Genomic DNA, 16255 nt, shown 5'->3' with positions numbered 1-16255 from the left:
TGTTAGTGTCTGATGGTATGATCATCCCCTGCTGAGGGTTCGATTCCGGTTGGAGTTAGGTCTTCAAGAATGGGATGGATATAATATAGAAAATTAAGAATTACCTTGCCCTAGAATGTATATCAAAATCGATTAACAGAGGCCAAATCGATGATGAACTTGCATCTTGAAGTGTGCTAAGAAAGGCCAACATTAATACAGATTTTAACTTTCAATTAGATGTAAACCATGTCCTTGCTATAATTATGTTCTGAGATTACAATTATCTATTAGACTTCCACCATCATTTGGTTGCATTCCACCTTTTATATGACCCGTGATGATGGTTCTTGCTCAACATCTACTGGGATGGAAGTGGTAGGTTTGAGCACTCACTGTAAGTGAAGCTAATTAAGAATTTTGTTCTAAACTCCTTATCATCAGTAAACTAACTTTCTTGTTTCTTGAAAGTAAGGGTGAGGCAAAGTGTTTTGCTGAGTAATTAATGGAAGGTTGAAGATTTGTTTTAGGTTGATGACCTAATTTTGTGAGGTGAGGTTGGAGCAGCAATTGAAGAAGTTGTGCATCATGCACAATATTTTTGGAGCAACTTAAGCTAGGAAGATTGGTACTGATGATGGAAGCATGCCAGAGAATGACAAAGGCCCCTGGATCAGCAGTGAAACCTCTGTAGATTGACGGGCAAACTGGCTATTCTGATGCCAATATGGAGAGGAAGTGATTCCTTGCAGGCCATTTGATAGCCTTTTCCTTGGATTGACCTCCTCTTTCTGCAAATGTCATTGTCTTCTATGGTTGTTTGAAGTGATTTTCCAGGTGTCCAGCTTTCCTCCGTCATGGTAGGGTTGGTGAGAGGCCCATCAATCTATCAAGATGGGCTGTCTATATTTATTTTCTCCTTTTGCCTTTTTCTTTAGCTTTTAGCCTACTTTTGTCTCTACCTTTTTATTATTTTAATGAAATAAGTGGTGGCTTGTCACGGTTTCACTAAAAAATAAATATGGCCGGCATTCTGAAAAAAAAAAAACAGAAAATGTTGTCTTACAAAACGAGGACAATTTAGCTTAACTTCCTTTTTTTTTTTTTTTTTAAGAAAATATACCAATTACAATCAACATCTTGTTTTTGCACCTGATTGCGGATGGGGAGGAAAGGTATGATCAATAAAAAATAAAAAAATAGCTCATATTTAGTTGGAGGTTTCAAAGAAGAGAAATATTTAGTTGGAGCTTCATCTGGAAGCTGGCATGGGGGTGCTTACCTACTAAAAAGATATTAGTTGGACGAGATGTTCGGATCTCTCCTTACTCTGAGGTGTGCCCAGATATTGAGGGGACCATCAACCACATTATCCTGGAGTGCCCCAGGGCAATACAGGTCTGGGAGACTTCTTTTGTTTCCCTCCACTAGGCTTTGGAGTCAATAGAGCACCTGTTACACTACTTGTGAGAGTCCGTGAGGAGATCCAGCACAGGTGAGGTAAGAATCTTGAGGGTATACCTGGCTTACCATATTTGGTTGGACAGAAATACCCGAATGTTTAAGGGCAGAAGATCATCGCCAAGCGCAGTGGCGGGCAGGGCCTCCTGCCATGCGATGGAGATCATCATGACTACCACGTTGTTTACCTATGGGATGACCAGGGATACCCATACTGCTGTCACAGCGCCCACATTTGCCATTTTTTCTTGGGTAGAGATCATACGAGTATGTTGATTGCAGCTGGAGAGCAATGTACCACTGGCTGGGCTATCTTTGAGGTGGAGTTGTAGGCTGTCGGAAGGGCATGTCCTATGTAAGGAGGGTCCTTGAAGCCGACAGGATATTACTAGAGGGGAACTCTGCCACGGTAGTTGACTGGATACGGAAAGGAGCTCCACATAGAGACGGGCACTTGTTGCTTCGCGAGATCCGCGGTCTGGTTAGGGAGACAGATTATTTTCAGGTAGCACATATTTATTAGGAGGCGAACAATGCAGTAGAATGGGTCGCCTCCTTTGTGGCCCGACATTCGGATGGAGTGATTTGGACCAGAGTTGGAGATATACCTCACCCTCTGTATCACCTTATTTCTTTTAATTTGGCAGGCTGTACACATGTGAGATCTATATGAATGGTATTTTCAACCAAAAAAAAGAAGAAATATAAAAATAGTTTTTTTTATGAGAATAACTTTTTTATATTTTATGGAAAAAATCAATAAGGATATAAGAAAGCCATTTGTCGGTTGGAAGTTATAGTATTTTTTTCAAAAATACCCTTAAGCCCTCATACTAAAATGGATCAAATTTAGTCTCTTCAAACAACTCGGAATGTGTGCAGCCATCTCAAATGAGTAACTCTACTTCAAAACTAGAATGCTCTATTGCCATTGATTATTCTAAAAATAATTATCATGATATTATGTAAAAGAATAGCTATGAAGGTATTGACAATGTTCTATCTTCTGATTTAAGCATTTCTAGTTTGCAAATCAGATTAGGCCATGAAGCTTCAGTAGAGACATCCATGTATCAAGATTGTTCTTCGTTGATACTGCTGACGTTGGTATTTCTAATATTATAAGTAAAAATATTATATCTAATTTTAAGGGCATGATAGATTTTTTATGCAACTTTTTCAAGAAGATAGATGTTCAATCAAACAAAAGTTATTCTATAAAATGTGCTTTCTTACTATTTTTTATGGTCAACCTATGAAAAAAATATTTTTTTAGATATTATATATATAGGCATGAGCTTGTCATGAAATATATTTCAAAAATATGAATATTTTTTTGCAAACCAAACAACTCTCTCGTGACTTCCTTCCAGTCCAGCAAATCGATTGCATGTGCTTTGCACATGATATTTTAGTTTTGGAATCGAAGCCAAGTGGGTGAAGCCAGCTTGGTGATCCAAGGAACAAAACCAGTGTCATGTCTCCTACTAATCAATTGTCCCTCAACGTGGATAAGCAGTTTTTGGTGCAACCCCCACCCAGCCCCAAACAAAATTCATATGGAATGGGCACCAGAGAAAAAAATATAAAATAAATTTTTTATTTTGTCATATTTTCTTTAATACACACCTTAAAGAAGAAACCCAAAAATCATAGATTCCTTCTACTAATAGAGTTGTCAGTTCCGTGATTAAAAAAAAAAAAAAAATTGCGGTACATACTATATGGCCAAATAATACACAACAAGCAAATTAGTTATTTAGCAAGTTAATACACACATCTAGATAAATTGATACACAATTTGTAGAATATCGTATTCACAGTACACAGTCAGATAATATACATTTAGTACATTAGCCTTCTAACAAACCTAATACGCATTTCCAAGTAAGTGAACATACAATTTTCAGAATATCATATTCACTAATACATACTAAATGGCCGGTGAAGCATACTTGTCGATTTTCTCATAAATACTATAAACTTATTTGATATACACCTAGTAGTAATTCAATACATACTTCTAGATAAATTAATATATAGTTTTTATAACATACTTTTTATCATTATACATTATAAGACCAGATAATATATACTAAGTAATTAATCATTTCACATTTATTTTTTTTAGAATTACAGGATTAACAGACTTCGTTAATAATAAAAAAATTATTTAACTTTTAAATTTTTTTTTAAGGTGAGCACTAAAAAAAATATAGTAAAATAAAAAATTCGTCTAGTGGCGTATCCCTATATAATTTTTGCCATCAACTCGAGTTGATATCTTTCTCAACGTATGCTGATGTGTTAGTGGTCCCGGCTTCATGATCTATGCTCCTTCCCCTGCAACCGGCAATGGAAACCCTGAAACACGGTTCCCACCATCTCCTTTCCATTTCTTTTTCCCTCTCTTGTCGGTAGCCATTAAACGTATGGAATCTCTCGTAGTCTAAGCTTTCTCCCTCTATCTCTCTCCTCTTCCTCTCCATTAGAGCCACAGAGAGAGATTGTACCTACACTGATGGCTTTATCTTGAATCAACGTTTGACGGACCCAAGTGCTAGGTGGTTATTTAAAACGAAGAAGATGATAAAGGTATTGATTCTGAGTCAGATTCTCGCGTGCCCAGATTTTCTTATGGGAATCTGCTCACAAATGCCATGCTGCTGGTGGATCAGGACACGTTTACCGAGAGTTTTGAAAATTAACATGTACACCAAACCATTCATTCAACTCTCTCGTAAAAATATAAAAATTAGGACATGACAGCACTATTCGTTAGAGGTTGTTCCTTTTTTTAAAATTTTTAACCGTTTGATTTTCTCAACCAAGGAACGCTCTGTTTCCTCCTTTTATCTCTCTTTTTTTTAAAAAAAGTAACTAATTAATTTTTTTACAAAAAATCATATTTTTTTTTATTTCTATATAATATGGTATACTTTGGTATGCATCAATAACTATTTTCTGTATTGTTACAACTATACTTTCCCTTTTTTAAAAAAAAATTAGCAAGTGTTCAGGTATTGGTGTGCTATACTTGGGTGTAGCCTAAAGTGTATCTATACAGTAGAAAAATAATTATCTTAAAAAAATATAAATTTTTAGTTTTGTAGAATTTCCTTTGAATTGTTACGTGAAGTTTGCCAACACTGTATTAGTGCGACTAGTCAAAATTAGTATGGATTAATGTAAGTTTCACTTCTTGAGTAATAATATTTTATTATCACTCTCCTGGGGGGCAGAGTAGTTATAGTGTCCACTGAAATAATATTGCGCATATATACTACGTTTTCGGAAATAGAGCTAATGTAGACCTGGATATTAGTGCTCTTACTATATCACCACGTAAATTTGCGGAGAGAAGGTGAGAGGAAACTCGAAGGCTTCCTAGAAAAATCTTGAGATGGCAAGATTAGAAGCATTCTATTTCCGTCTTCTGTAGCATTCTCTCCTGCAGAGCCCCCAAAACAAAAGTGAGACCAAGGGCTCTTAAGACTAGCAATTGCACCATGGCCTCAAGGTAGGCATGCTTCAGCTATAGGTGGAGCCTTTTGCAACCCCAACTCGATGTCTTTCATCCAAAAAAAGATTCGTATTCGTGCAAAATCACTATTGGATCATTCACTAGTTGTTTTGAGATCTGTGCAGATATGATCTAAAAAGATCACTGGACTCGATGTGGGCCATGTAGACCATTACGAGTATTCAGAAGAATTACCAACTTGATGTGAATCACTTTGGCCAACACGAGTATACAAGTGATCCACCAAACATAATGTAGACACTTTGGCCACTACAAATAAAGCTAGATAGGGTTCAGAAGCGAGATCCACCACATCGGAAAGCCGAATCACATGCTAAACTTTCATTCCTTCGTAACTTGGTCATACAATGCCCGATTGAGATTGGATTCAGGAAGATCACGGGACTCGATGTAGACCACTTTGACCATTACGAATATTCAAAAGAATCACCAAACTCGAGTGGATCACTTTGGCCACCACGAACATGGATGGACATGGTTCAGAAGCGAGATCTATCACATCAGAAAGCCGAGTCATATACCAAACTTCCGGAGGCCGATTGAGATGATCTTTTTTTTGAAATTGAGTATCTTTTTGAGATCTACAACTTTGGGCTAACCTCCTAGGAGGTTGAGTTAGGCCAAAATTCTATCGTTTAGGCTCCGAAACATACTGATCAAACTGAAAGTTTTTTTTTGGGTAAGAATTTGTTTAGATATAGCTCTCTATTCGAGAAAAATCAGGCAAAACGACAAAAAACAAAGTAGATGTAGAAGTCAAGATCTACCTCCTCAAAATTTCAGTTTTAGAACATTTCTAAATTTTAGCTTTTTCTAGCATATTTTTATTAATCATATTTATTTTAAGTCCTATTCAAACTACGAGAGGAATCAAACCCAAATTGTAAAAGGAGGACCTCACTAGTATTATAAATAAGGGTTGTGTACCTTAGTTTGAGAGATGTGAGGGAGCAATGAAAGAAAAGGAAACTTAAAGCCTTATTTTCGAGATTTATCCATCTTCTTCTTTTTTTTTTTTGAAAGAAGATTCGAGTTGAGCGGGTTGAAGAAAATCTTTCTTCTCTTCGATCGGATCAAGATGAATAAAAGATATAGTTCAGAATGTTTTGAGATATGTGCGATGAGCGATCTAATGGTGGATTCGTGGGAAGAAAGATGAGTCCTCTTTTGTGTGAAGCAGCGAAAGATAAAATCCCAATTCAACATATTAGGATTGTCTTTTGTGGAAAAGAAGGATTCACCTACCTTTGCTCAAATCCACTATTGGATTATTCTTCATCTACCCAAGTGTAAATGATAGAGTTTAAAATGCTTTAAAATCTGTGCGGTGGGTGATTGAACGGTAGATTCATGCAAAAGAAGGTAAACCTTCTATCACACAGAACAGACAACCGCGATCTAGTAATCAACGGATGGCGGTTGCGTCTTCCGTGCCAAAGAAGATACTTCATGCAAATCAACCGTTGGAAGTTGACCTAACCCATTACCTTCAACTCCACACAGCTACCCTTGCTTTTGCTTTTTCCACTTTAAATTGAAAAAAAAAAATTATGCTCCAAATTACTTGATCCCAAAGACAGACCACCCTCATCGTAACTAAGTCGTCAAGACACCATGGCACAAAGAGATTGGTACAATTTAGAGGGATGGATGCGATTCACGAACAAGTGAGCCAATCATAATGTGCCATATCAGCTCCATGCCGACACTGGGACCTAGTGATATGACATGCCCTGTTTCCTTCCACACGGAGGTCACCGAGAGTACAAATATCAAAGAATGTCCTGTGTTTCATACTTCGAAACTTAAAAGCCCAGCTGCCGTAGAATCTACCAAAAGTTCAACATCATTGAACTCACCTCACATGCGTTCAAGTCAGCCTTAGGTAAGCTGAAAACCAACAGCCACAGGACACGATCTTTTATCCCGCAAGGAAAGCAACGATCTTTCTTCCACAGTTTGACAGAGAAACAGATGAAGCTCTTACCTAAACTTCCAATCTCAAACCTGAACCTCTGAACTCATTCTGGATCTGGCTCAGTTCCAATTCTAATTCGACCAGAACTTGTGGACTTGATTTAGATGGAGTTAGAATTTAAGAGAACAAAGAACAAAGAGAGTCACAGTACAGCAACCATGCTAAGCATAGTAGAGAAACAAAAACTAAGAAGAGAAAGACAAAATAGCAGCAGCATCCTGGATCTGACCACATCACAGCTTTTTTCTTACTGCAGCTACTACTTCAAAACCATCTCTTTTTTTCTTTTTCTGACTAAAAGCATGCCATAGAGATCTAACTATAAGGTAACAGCAGTCTTAAACTTCTAGTCGAGATCCACAGATCTCGTCGCCATCATTGCCTGCCATAGCCGAAGACTTATTCTGACTGGATTGAGTCATTGAGCTCTTGCAGTGAGCTATCGCTCCCTCTATAGCATTCTGCAGCTCCTGCATCGACGAATTCATCGACGATGAAGAAGGAATCGGGGGATCGGGAAATCCACCGCCAATGCCGGCAATGCAGAGCAAGCCTGAGTGGCTTGGAGATGACCTCATCGACGAGGGGCAGCTCCCGGCGCACCGCTTCCTCCGGGGATACCGGAGGTTACCGGAGAAAGAGTGTGAGTGAGAATATATCCCCATGCGGCTGGCCATGGCTTGTTCGGGATCCTCCGCTTTCTTGCCGGATCCGGCGAGTCTCTCTCTCTTAACTGAGAAAGAAAATATCTTCTTTTGGTTGCTCTGGTGAGGCTGCTGCTGGCTTTGTTTTTGTTGCGAGGATGAGAGCTTTTCGTAGAGCGGCTTCACCTTCTTGACATACTTCTTGATCACTTCCTTCGCCGATGATGGAGATGAGTTCAATCTTTTGGAGGGAGGAGGAGGAGGAGGAGGAGGGAGAGGGATTTGGTTGATGTTGAGATCGTTGGAGCGATCCTTCTTGCTGCCGCGGTGGAGGAAGACGGAGGAGAAGCGGATGGCGAAGGAGGACAGGTACTTGATGCGCTTGGCGGAGGGGGAGACGCGTCGGGCGTCGTCCTCAGTGACGGAGCTGGGGCGGGAGGAGTCGCAGTCGGGGAGAAGGCCGCCGAGGTCGGCGGAGAAGGAGGAGGAGGAGGAGGAGGAGCTGCCGTTGGAGTCGCGGGAGGCGGTGGTGGCGGTGTCGGAGGAGGAGGTGGAGACTGAAGAGAGGAGGAGAGTCCTCACCATGGAAAGCCGCGGCGAGAGGTGGAGCGGCAGGAGCTGGCCCTTGTAGAACAAATCGTCGGCTGGGCATAGCTGCGCCGCCGCCTGCCGCGACGACGGCGAAAGCGAGACGGTGAACTCGAAGTCCGACGATGACGAGGACGACGGGGACGAGAAGGAGGACAGCGTCGGCGCGTTATCGCCGCCGCGGCCCCCCTTCTTACCATCCCTGTCTCTCATCCTCCCCATCTTCCCTTCTTCTTGCCCACTCCAACGACTCAGTACCTAAGATAAAAGACTAGAAAGATTAGTAAAAGGACAAGGAAAGAAATATTGGAGGTGGTTAAGCTATGTATGTGGGATGGCGAAGCTAGGTGCTTTGGGGATGGGATCATCACATGGGGAGCAGAGAGATGGGAGGGGGAGAGAGAGAGAGAGAGAGAGAGATGAAGGTTGTACTCGATTTCCTAATTATTGATGATCATTATTTATTATAGGCTACGAATATGTGGAGGGAGCCACCATCCATGTTGCATGGCATCCATGTTGCAAGGTTTAAGAGGAATGAAAAAATCTACACACACACACAGCCCATATTTGATTGAGATTCGCAAAAAAATTATAAAAATAAAATTTTTATATTTTATGAGAAAGAAAAATTTATATATAATATAATTTATTTATTTTTTTTTGATAAAAACGACATTTCATGTAGCACTAACGTGAGTATATCTTACCAAATCAAAATAAAGTAAAAGATATAAGGAAGGGGTAAAACTATCAATGTTGTCCAGATAAATTTTCCAGAGTGTCGGGCTACAAATGAGACGACCCAGTTTGATACTCTTTTGCCTCCCAGAACACATGTGCTGCCTGAAACGAGGTAAACTCTCGGGCTAGTCTACGGATCTCCCAAATCAGTGGGCAGTCATCCTCATACCTATCCACTCTCCAAACCCAATATGAGAAATTTCAACTCCAACCAGCTAAAAATTGAGATATTTTTTTGAAAATATTATAAATATTTTATAGAACTTTTTCAATAAAAATAGATGTCCAACCAAACAAAAGATATTATAAATGTGTTAATTTTTTCTGATCCATGAATCAAATATGTAAAAATTATTTTTTCAAATATCATATTTTTGCGAACTAAACGAAATCCGCCTTCAACCCCTTCAATTATTGCACATGTCTTGGATCTTTAGCACCATCTGGTCCACAACTATTCAAACGGGGGTGTTGATTCACGAAATCACGTGACATTTTGGAGGAGATGAAGATGATTTAAGCTATTGAACCCAGGGTTAGTTGTCTAGCTTTGCAGGTGATCTGAGGTTTGCCCATTGGATCCGATTTAAAAATGTCCTGCCGTCGAAGAATCCTATCCACTCGGGATCATGTGTTGGCTTGTGGTCCTTGCCTGCACACTACGTGCTCTTTCCTGCTGCAAACTGGCAAATAGACCTGAAGTTCCGGTTCTTAATTTGTCTTCTTTTGTTTTTCTTTGATTCCTTTTTTCTTTCAAAAAGTTTTCCAGCGCAGTCGAAGCTCTGGGTCCCGCTGATTGACATCTGCCTGATCTCTATTCTCTTCTCTGTTTCCATGAAGCTGATGGCCATGACTTCAGCTCAGCAGAGCTTTGCATGAAAGACTGCTACAATTCATGATTAGAAGTAAAAGATATGATTAAGGGCATGTTTGCCACCAGAATTAGAATCGGAATGAGTTTTGAATACTAGAAAAAAAATAAAAATTAAATTTTAGAAAATTGGACTATTCTGATTTCTTTTTGAAATCAAAATGGGAATGGGACTCCTTTCTGATAGGGGGCAGAATGGATCATCTAGCTCAGACCAAATTTGAGCCACAACATTTTCTATCCAAACAGCTGAAATGAAAGTCACTTATTTCCATTTCTATTTCAGAGTTCAACTTTTTCCAACCAAACAAACCCTAAATTTAGTTCAATCACAAAAATATAGATATTTATATTTATTTTGAAACAATTATTGATATATGAGTTAGGTTTCTGAGCAAGGTTAACATCTCCAAGGGTCTACATATGAACTATGGTTTGCTCCTTTTAGTACTTAAAAATAAAAGGTTCTAAGTTCAAATCTTTGGGCCAGAGGACACCCTGTCCACCCTCCTCTTTTCCCATCTCATTTATTACATATGGCCATATCCTACCCGGTCCTTGTCATGTTCTAATAGAATGTTCATGAAATTTTTAATCATATAATTTTTTCATGATAATGTCTATCGGAAACAAACACTAGATTAGGTTAACAAAAATATGGAAGCTAATTTGTTCCCTCTATTTGTTACCACATGCAATGGATACAAGGGACGGCGATCCGTGTCTCCAAAGAGGCGAACAATGTTCATGCCCAAAAACTTACCTCCACTCTTCCTACCACATCTCATTTGAATGGAGGACATTACAAATATTGACTAGAGAGGGGATGATTGGGGGAGGAGGGGAATGGCTATTTTAACTTAAAAGAACTTAATCATTGTTATCCACCCAATCAGATGCATCAATAGGTTTTCTTCTATTATGCCCCAAAAAACATTTGGACTTTAGGTATTTAGGCCCAAGCTTGACCTAAACCTGCAATAACAAGGCCCAAAGATCAACTAGCTAGCTGTCCCAAAGCTATCCTCACTCAATGGACTTTAGGTTGGTCCAAGCCCACTTCCAACCATGGGTGCTATTGTGTTCAGACCAAATGCCATACAAGTTAATCCCAAACAAAACCGGGATTAGCATTTATATTTGATCTGAACCCTGCTAACTATCATCTGGTAAGGTCTAAGTTTGGGTATATATGAAATTTTAAGACACATCAAGCCTATGAGTCAAGTATGGATTAAGTACCGATCAAACCTAGGTATTGTCAAGAATGTTCGATTGTTTTCGTTAACCCGCTCTATATTATCCTCTATATATATGTATACTATTTATTTTACTCTTAAGTGAGTCCTGGCTAGCTTAAATTTTTTAAGAAAAAAATATAGAAAATAGTAGCAATATATGTTTACTAGGTGAAACATTGTGGTGGTATATACCAAATTATGAGCCTCATCTAGCCATACCCGATCAAGCTAGATTTTCTTTTCATTTGTGCTTGGTTGAACTTTTTTAGCAAATAGCAAAAATATTTTAGTACAAATAACATTGTAGCAATTCCGATCAAGCTCTTATTTGAGTTGGTTTGAAGTCGGAATAGATCAAAATTGGTAGAAAGTTCAAGATTAGAAATTAGGATAGAAATGGCTTGGATTGTGGGTTTTTGATTGAGTGTTGTTCTTATCCATATTTGGTTAACTTTGCACCAAGTTTGATCATGATCATAAATCATTAATTTGAAACACCAATATAATTTAAATATCTTGTAAATATATAAAAGTTTAAAATCTAATTAAGTCATTCAACAAAATTAAAAGTTAGCACTCAAGATCTAAATTGCTCAAGTCAAGCTTAGTGAACCTAATTTAAAAAAAAGAGTTGTTATTGATGCAATCAAAGTAAGCCATTTCGTTCAAATTTTATTCACGAGTAACATAAATATCTCATGCTCAAAAATAAAGATAATCCAACAACGTATTTAAGCATGTATTATCACCAAGTCGCATTAAAAGAAAATCAACCCATCACAATATACTAAAAAGTTGACAATTCTTCTCTCAATTGACTAGAACCGGCCGTCACATATCAATTTTACACAATATAACTCATATTTAGGTTTATATGAGTCGATCCACTACTGTAGACTCTCAAACTCATTCTTCAAATATGGCTCATAGATGCTCCATACCTAAGCCCTACTTCTGCACTTCAATCATCATACTCCGAAAAAAACTATTTGTCACAGTGAAAATCAGGATGTGATTGTAGTGACATTATTTAACAATGGCAGTTACTATTGCAGTTTTCTTGTCCTTCCCAATATTGTCATCTATACGGAGCGGCTTGGTTGTTAGGTTTGGATAGGCATGTGCAAATGAACTTTTCATGGATATGATGTATGCATCCTTTCCTCTAACTCCTTTGTAATGAGGGATGCCTCTAGCTATGTATGCCTCCTTGATGCATAAAGCCCACCACCCCTTTTATAGCATGAAGGTTCAAATTATCTACTACTTTGTAATCCCAGTGTGCCTTCTTGAAGGCCCGGATGGTTTTGCTCATCTCAATAACTTCCATATCATCTTAGATCGGCCTGCTCATATAGCTTTTCTTAATCATCCCTAATATGCTGATTATTGAACTTGGCTACCCTATGGTCCTATCGAGCCCTCTTATTTTCTCGCCACCTACTTTACTTTATTCGGGCTGAGTAAATGCCCCTCATTGCGAATTTGTCCTTCTTAGGTATCTTGGTACACTTTGCAACATCTTTATAGTCATCCGCCAAATGTTATTTAATTTAGGTAATCCTACCTCCTTTATTATTCACTCCATAGTAATTGCAAATCCAAAAATGTCTCTCTAAACCCATCTTTCCATGGCACTATACAATATCCGATTATTTTTAACTAGAAGTCATCTACCTATTTAGAAAATATTTGCTCCTTGTTCATTTGATAATCGATAATAAGGATTCATATTTTGATTAGTTATGCATACTTTACACTTTAGAATTTATTATTTTTATAAAAATAATAAAAAATTATACAAATTTTTTCAAGGAATGAAATGCAAGATAGGTAGTTTAAAATTTTTCTTATCAATTTATAAAGTTATTTTCCATGTTCTTAGTAATTAATCAATTTTTTTTATGATTTTTAAGTAATTTTGCTCTAAAAATATATTAGAAAATTATAAAAATGTTAATCAACAAAATACAAGATAGCTATTTTGAAAATTCATCTTGTGAATTATCAATGCATGTTGCATATTTTTTTTTAACATATAATCAATTTTTCACTTTTGAAATATTTTTCATTAAAACTTTAAAAATCACTTAAAATATGTTAAATGCATGAGAATTACTTAAATAAAATATATTTACATTTTAAGAAATCAATTCATATTTTTTTTAGATTTTGCAAATGTTCCATATTTTATAATTAATTTTTGTAAAAATTAATTAAATACCTATAAGTTTTTTGAAAAAATATTCTTTAAGGAATTCGTAGGTACCCTCAATTGGTAATGTGTATTTTATTGAATGCTATTTTCATGGTTAATATTAAAATTGATAATAATTTTAAGCTGAGGCTTGAAGCTCTCAAATGTGCTGCTGGATTGTCCTGTACGAGTTAAAAATATAGAATGCACACACCATGGACGCACACAGGCAACAATTTTTTTCATCCCCAATTTTATTTATTTTTTACTGATATTTTATTTAAAAAATTAATGATATATAAAAATAAAATATTCATAGAAAAAATAAAAAAAAGTTACCATGTTGTACTGTGTTGTCCATGTGTATATAACATATCTAAGATTCAAGAAAATTAAAAAAAAAATCTTGTATAGCTTCTCCTAATTTTTTCCTCTTTTCCAATTTAGCCATTGAAAAAAAGTAAAAAGGGCGTCACTTGATCCAATAGCCCTCTCTATAATGCTATCGGCTTCCTCTTCTTGCAGAGACCATCCTCCACTCCATTTCTCCTCTACTCTCTCTCCTTCTCTCTCTATCTCTTTCTCCCTCTTTCTCACAATTTGGGAAAAAGGAAAGGCATTGGCTCTCATAGAATTTATAAAAGCGCCAAATCCTGCACCCCAACCATGAATTTATTAAAAAATTAACACCCATCTAAGATGCTCTACTACTTAACTGATTTTATTACCAGGTATATCAACTAGTTAATATCAACCCTTTCCATCCCAATCCAATTAGGACAACATGCTTAAGCCAATTTCAATAACCCAGGGGGTTTCCTAGCGTCATTTTCTAGCTGGATTAATTTCCAAAATTATTTGACAAGTGGATATGTTCATCCCTGTTGCTGGAAATTGGATCCGGGGGCGACCGTCGGCCGAAAGGGAGGAGCTCCGCTGCCTGAGTGGCGGGTGGCGGCTTGTCGGCGGGCGGCGTCCTCCTGGAGACCTGCAAGAAGCCGGTGGCCGGGCTGTCCGGCGCCGACCCTCCGATGCTTAAGTCAGTGAAGGATCAATATAGGGGAAGAGAGATATCGAGAGAGAGAAGGCCGAAAAATCGGATCCTGTCCCCGTCTAAAATGGAGGAGTTCTCCTTTTATAGGGAGGCCGGGTTACCTGTGATGTGACAAAGCAAATGGTTTGTCGTACAATTGTGCATTAATGCTCGATCGTGTAAATCAATGCTATTACTGTAGGAGATTAGGCCGAAGCTCAAGTCGTCGTGGAGTCATACCATCATTCGTAGCCATGCGGGTTTGCCGTGAGAGGCTCGATGTCCGTAGGCGATGGAAGCCATACTCTTTAATTATTGAGTAGGATGAGGGCCTGCAGGTGCTATGCGCTTTGATTGTTGAGTGAACCGGATGTCCGCAGGACCCATACACATTAATTGTTGGCGAAGACAAGACGTGGTCTTTTGATCGTACTGCGGGAGGATGTAACCTCAACGCGCAGGTCAGACGTCCTAGGGTTGGTAGGGCTATCCGGGTGTCGCCAGGCCGAAGGGGGGTCGGCTCGACCGCTCGCGGGTCGGAGGGGTCTGCTCGGTCGGCCCCTGCTCGGAGGTGTCTGCTCGGTCGGCCCCTGCTCGGAGGGGTCTGCTCGGTCCCCCAACAATCCCTATTGGATATTTTGAATTCATACTTCCTGTTACTTATTGTTGTAATCAAGTTACATGTTGTGATTATTTAAATAATACTCCATATTTTTGAAATCTTAATGAGTACATTATATTTTCAAAATTATCTTGAATGTGATGGTTATTTACATGATAGCATGATATTATTTTAACATTGCTACTTTAAAGTTCAAGGAGCCTTGAAGAAGTCAATATGTCTAATTGACTTGGCAAGATTCTAATTGAACTGCAAGATTCTAATTGAACTTACGGAAATGCAAGTATGATGGGGAATAGGGAGCAAAGCCCATCGAATGATCGCCAAATGGTAGCCCAGTCTTCTAGATTGCAGATCACAAGATGAAGACTCAATGAGTTATGACAAGTTGCTTTAAGGGTGATTGGAGAAGCACTTGATAATTTAGTCTATCACTCCTTAGTCCCACCTTGACTAATATACCTTTAAAATGCAATGATAACAGAAAGAGTATTGACCTTGAATATGGTCATAGCCAATTGAGCAGCATATTTATTCATTGCATAATATCTTTTTTTTCTTTTGGTTAAAAAACAACATTCATATAGTTCTCATATGAGTATAACCAGCCAAATCAAAAAAATAATACAAAGAATGGGGTATATCTCCGATCCTGGTCCAAACCATTCCACTCGAATGCCGAGCCACAAAAGAAGCGACCCAGTCCGCAGTACTGTTCGCCTCCCGATAAACGTGTGCAACCTGGAAGGAGCCTATCTCCCTGCCAGACCGCGGACCTCGCGAAGCAGCGAGTGCTCGTCTCCATCCATATCCACTCTCCGTATCCAGTCAACTACCATGACGGAGTCTTTCTCTAGAAATATCCTGTCGGCTCTCAGGATCCTCCTCGCATAGGACATACCCTCCCAGGCAGCCTGCAACTCCACCTCAATGATGGCCCGGCCTATGATGCGTCGCCCTCCAGCTGCAATCAGCGAACCCAGATAATCTCTAATCACAAAGCCCACACCTTCGTGTGCTCTGTCCGCCGACCAGCTACCATCGAAGTTCACTTTGAAGAACGTACCTATACGATGTGTAGTTGTAACGTTGCAACCTATACTTTTAGGCCACCTTTAGCATATTCATTCATCCAAAGATACCGGCACAAAGCCATAATGCACCAACTCAAATAAATCTGACAAAATTTATACTATGTGTATATCATGTAAAATTTATGCCAAATATTTTCGAACAAGACTACGTTCACTAAAGATTCAAACCCACAAGATACCTTACCTATTGCATAGTATTTATAGTTTAAATAGAATTTCAACTTTTTTATATAATTTTTAAATTTTGAATCATGCAGAA

General features: G+C 38.4%; 1 protein-coding gene across 1 annotated transcript; it reads right to left on the bottom strand.

The window, feature by feature from the left end:
• Positions 1-7057: 7057 nt before the first annotated feature.
• Positions 7058-8660, bottom strand: MAKR1 (membrane-associated kinase regulator). The gene has a single exon (XM_008804418.5). The coding sequence runs from the start codon at positions 8414-8416 to the stop codon at positions 7301-7303; it is 1116 nt and encodes a 371-aa protein (XP_008802640.4). The 5' UTR covers positions 8417-8660; the 3' UTR covers positions 7058-7300.
• Between the last annotated feature and the right edge of the window lie 7595 nt (positions 8661-16255).

Source organism: Phoenix dactylifera, chromosome 17 (genome assembly GCF_051530095.1).
Source record: "Phoenix dactylifera cultivar Ajwa chromosome 17, Ajwa_hap1_PhDact_Kaust_v1.1, whole genome shotgun sequence".
Classification (NCBI taxonomy): domain Eukaryota; kingdom Viridiplantae; phylum Streptophyta; class Magnoliopsida; order Arecales; family Arecaceae; genus Phoenix; species Phoenix dactylifera.
Note: the sequence above shows the minus strand (reverse complement) of the source record. Positions and strands in the feature narration are given on the sequence as shown.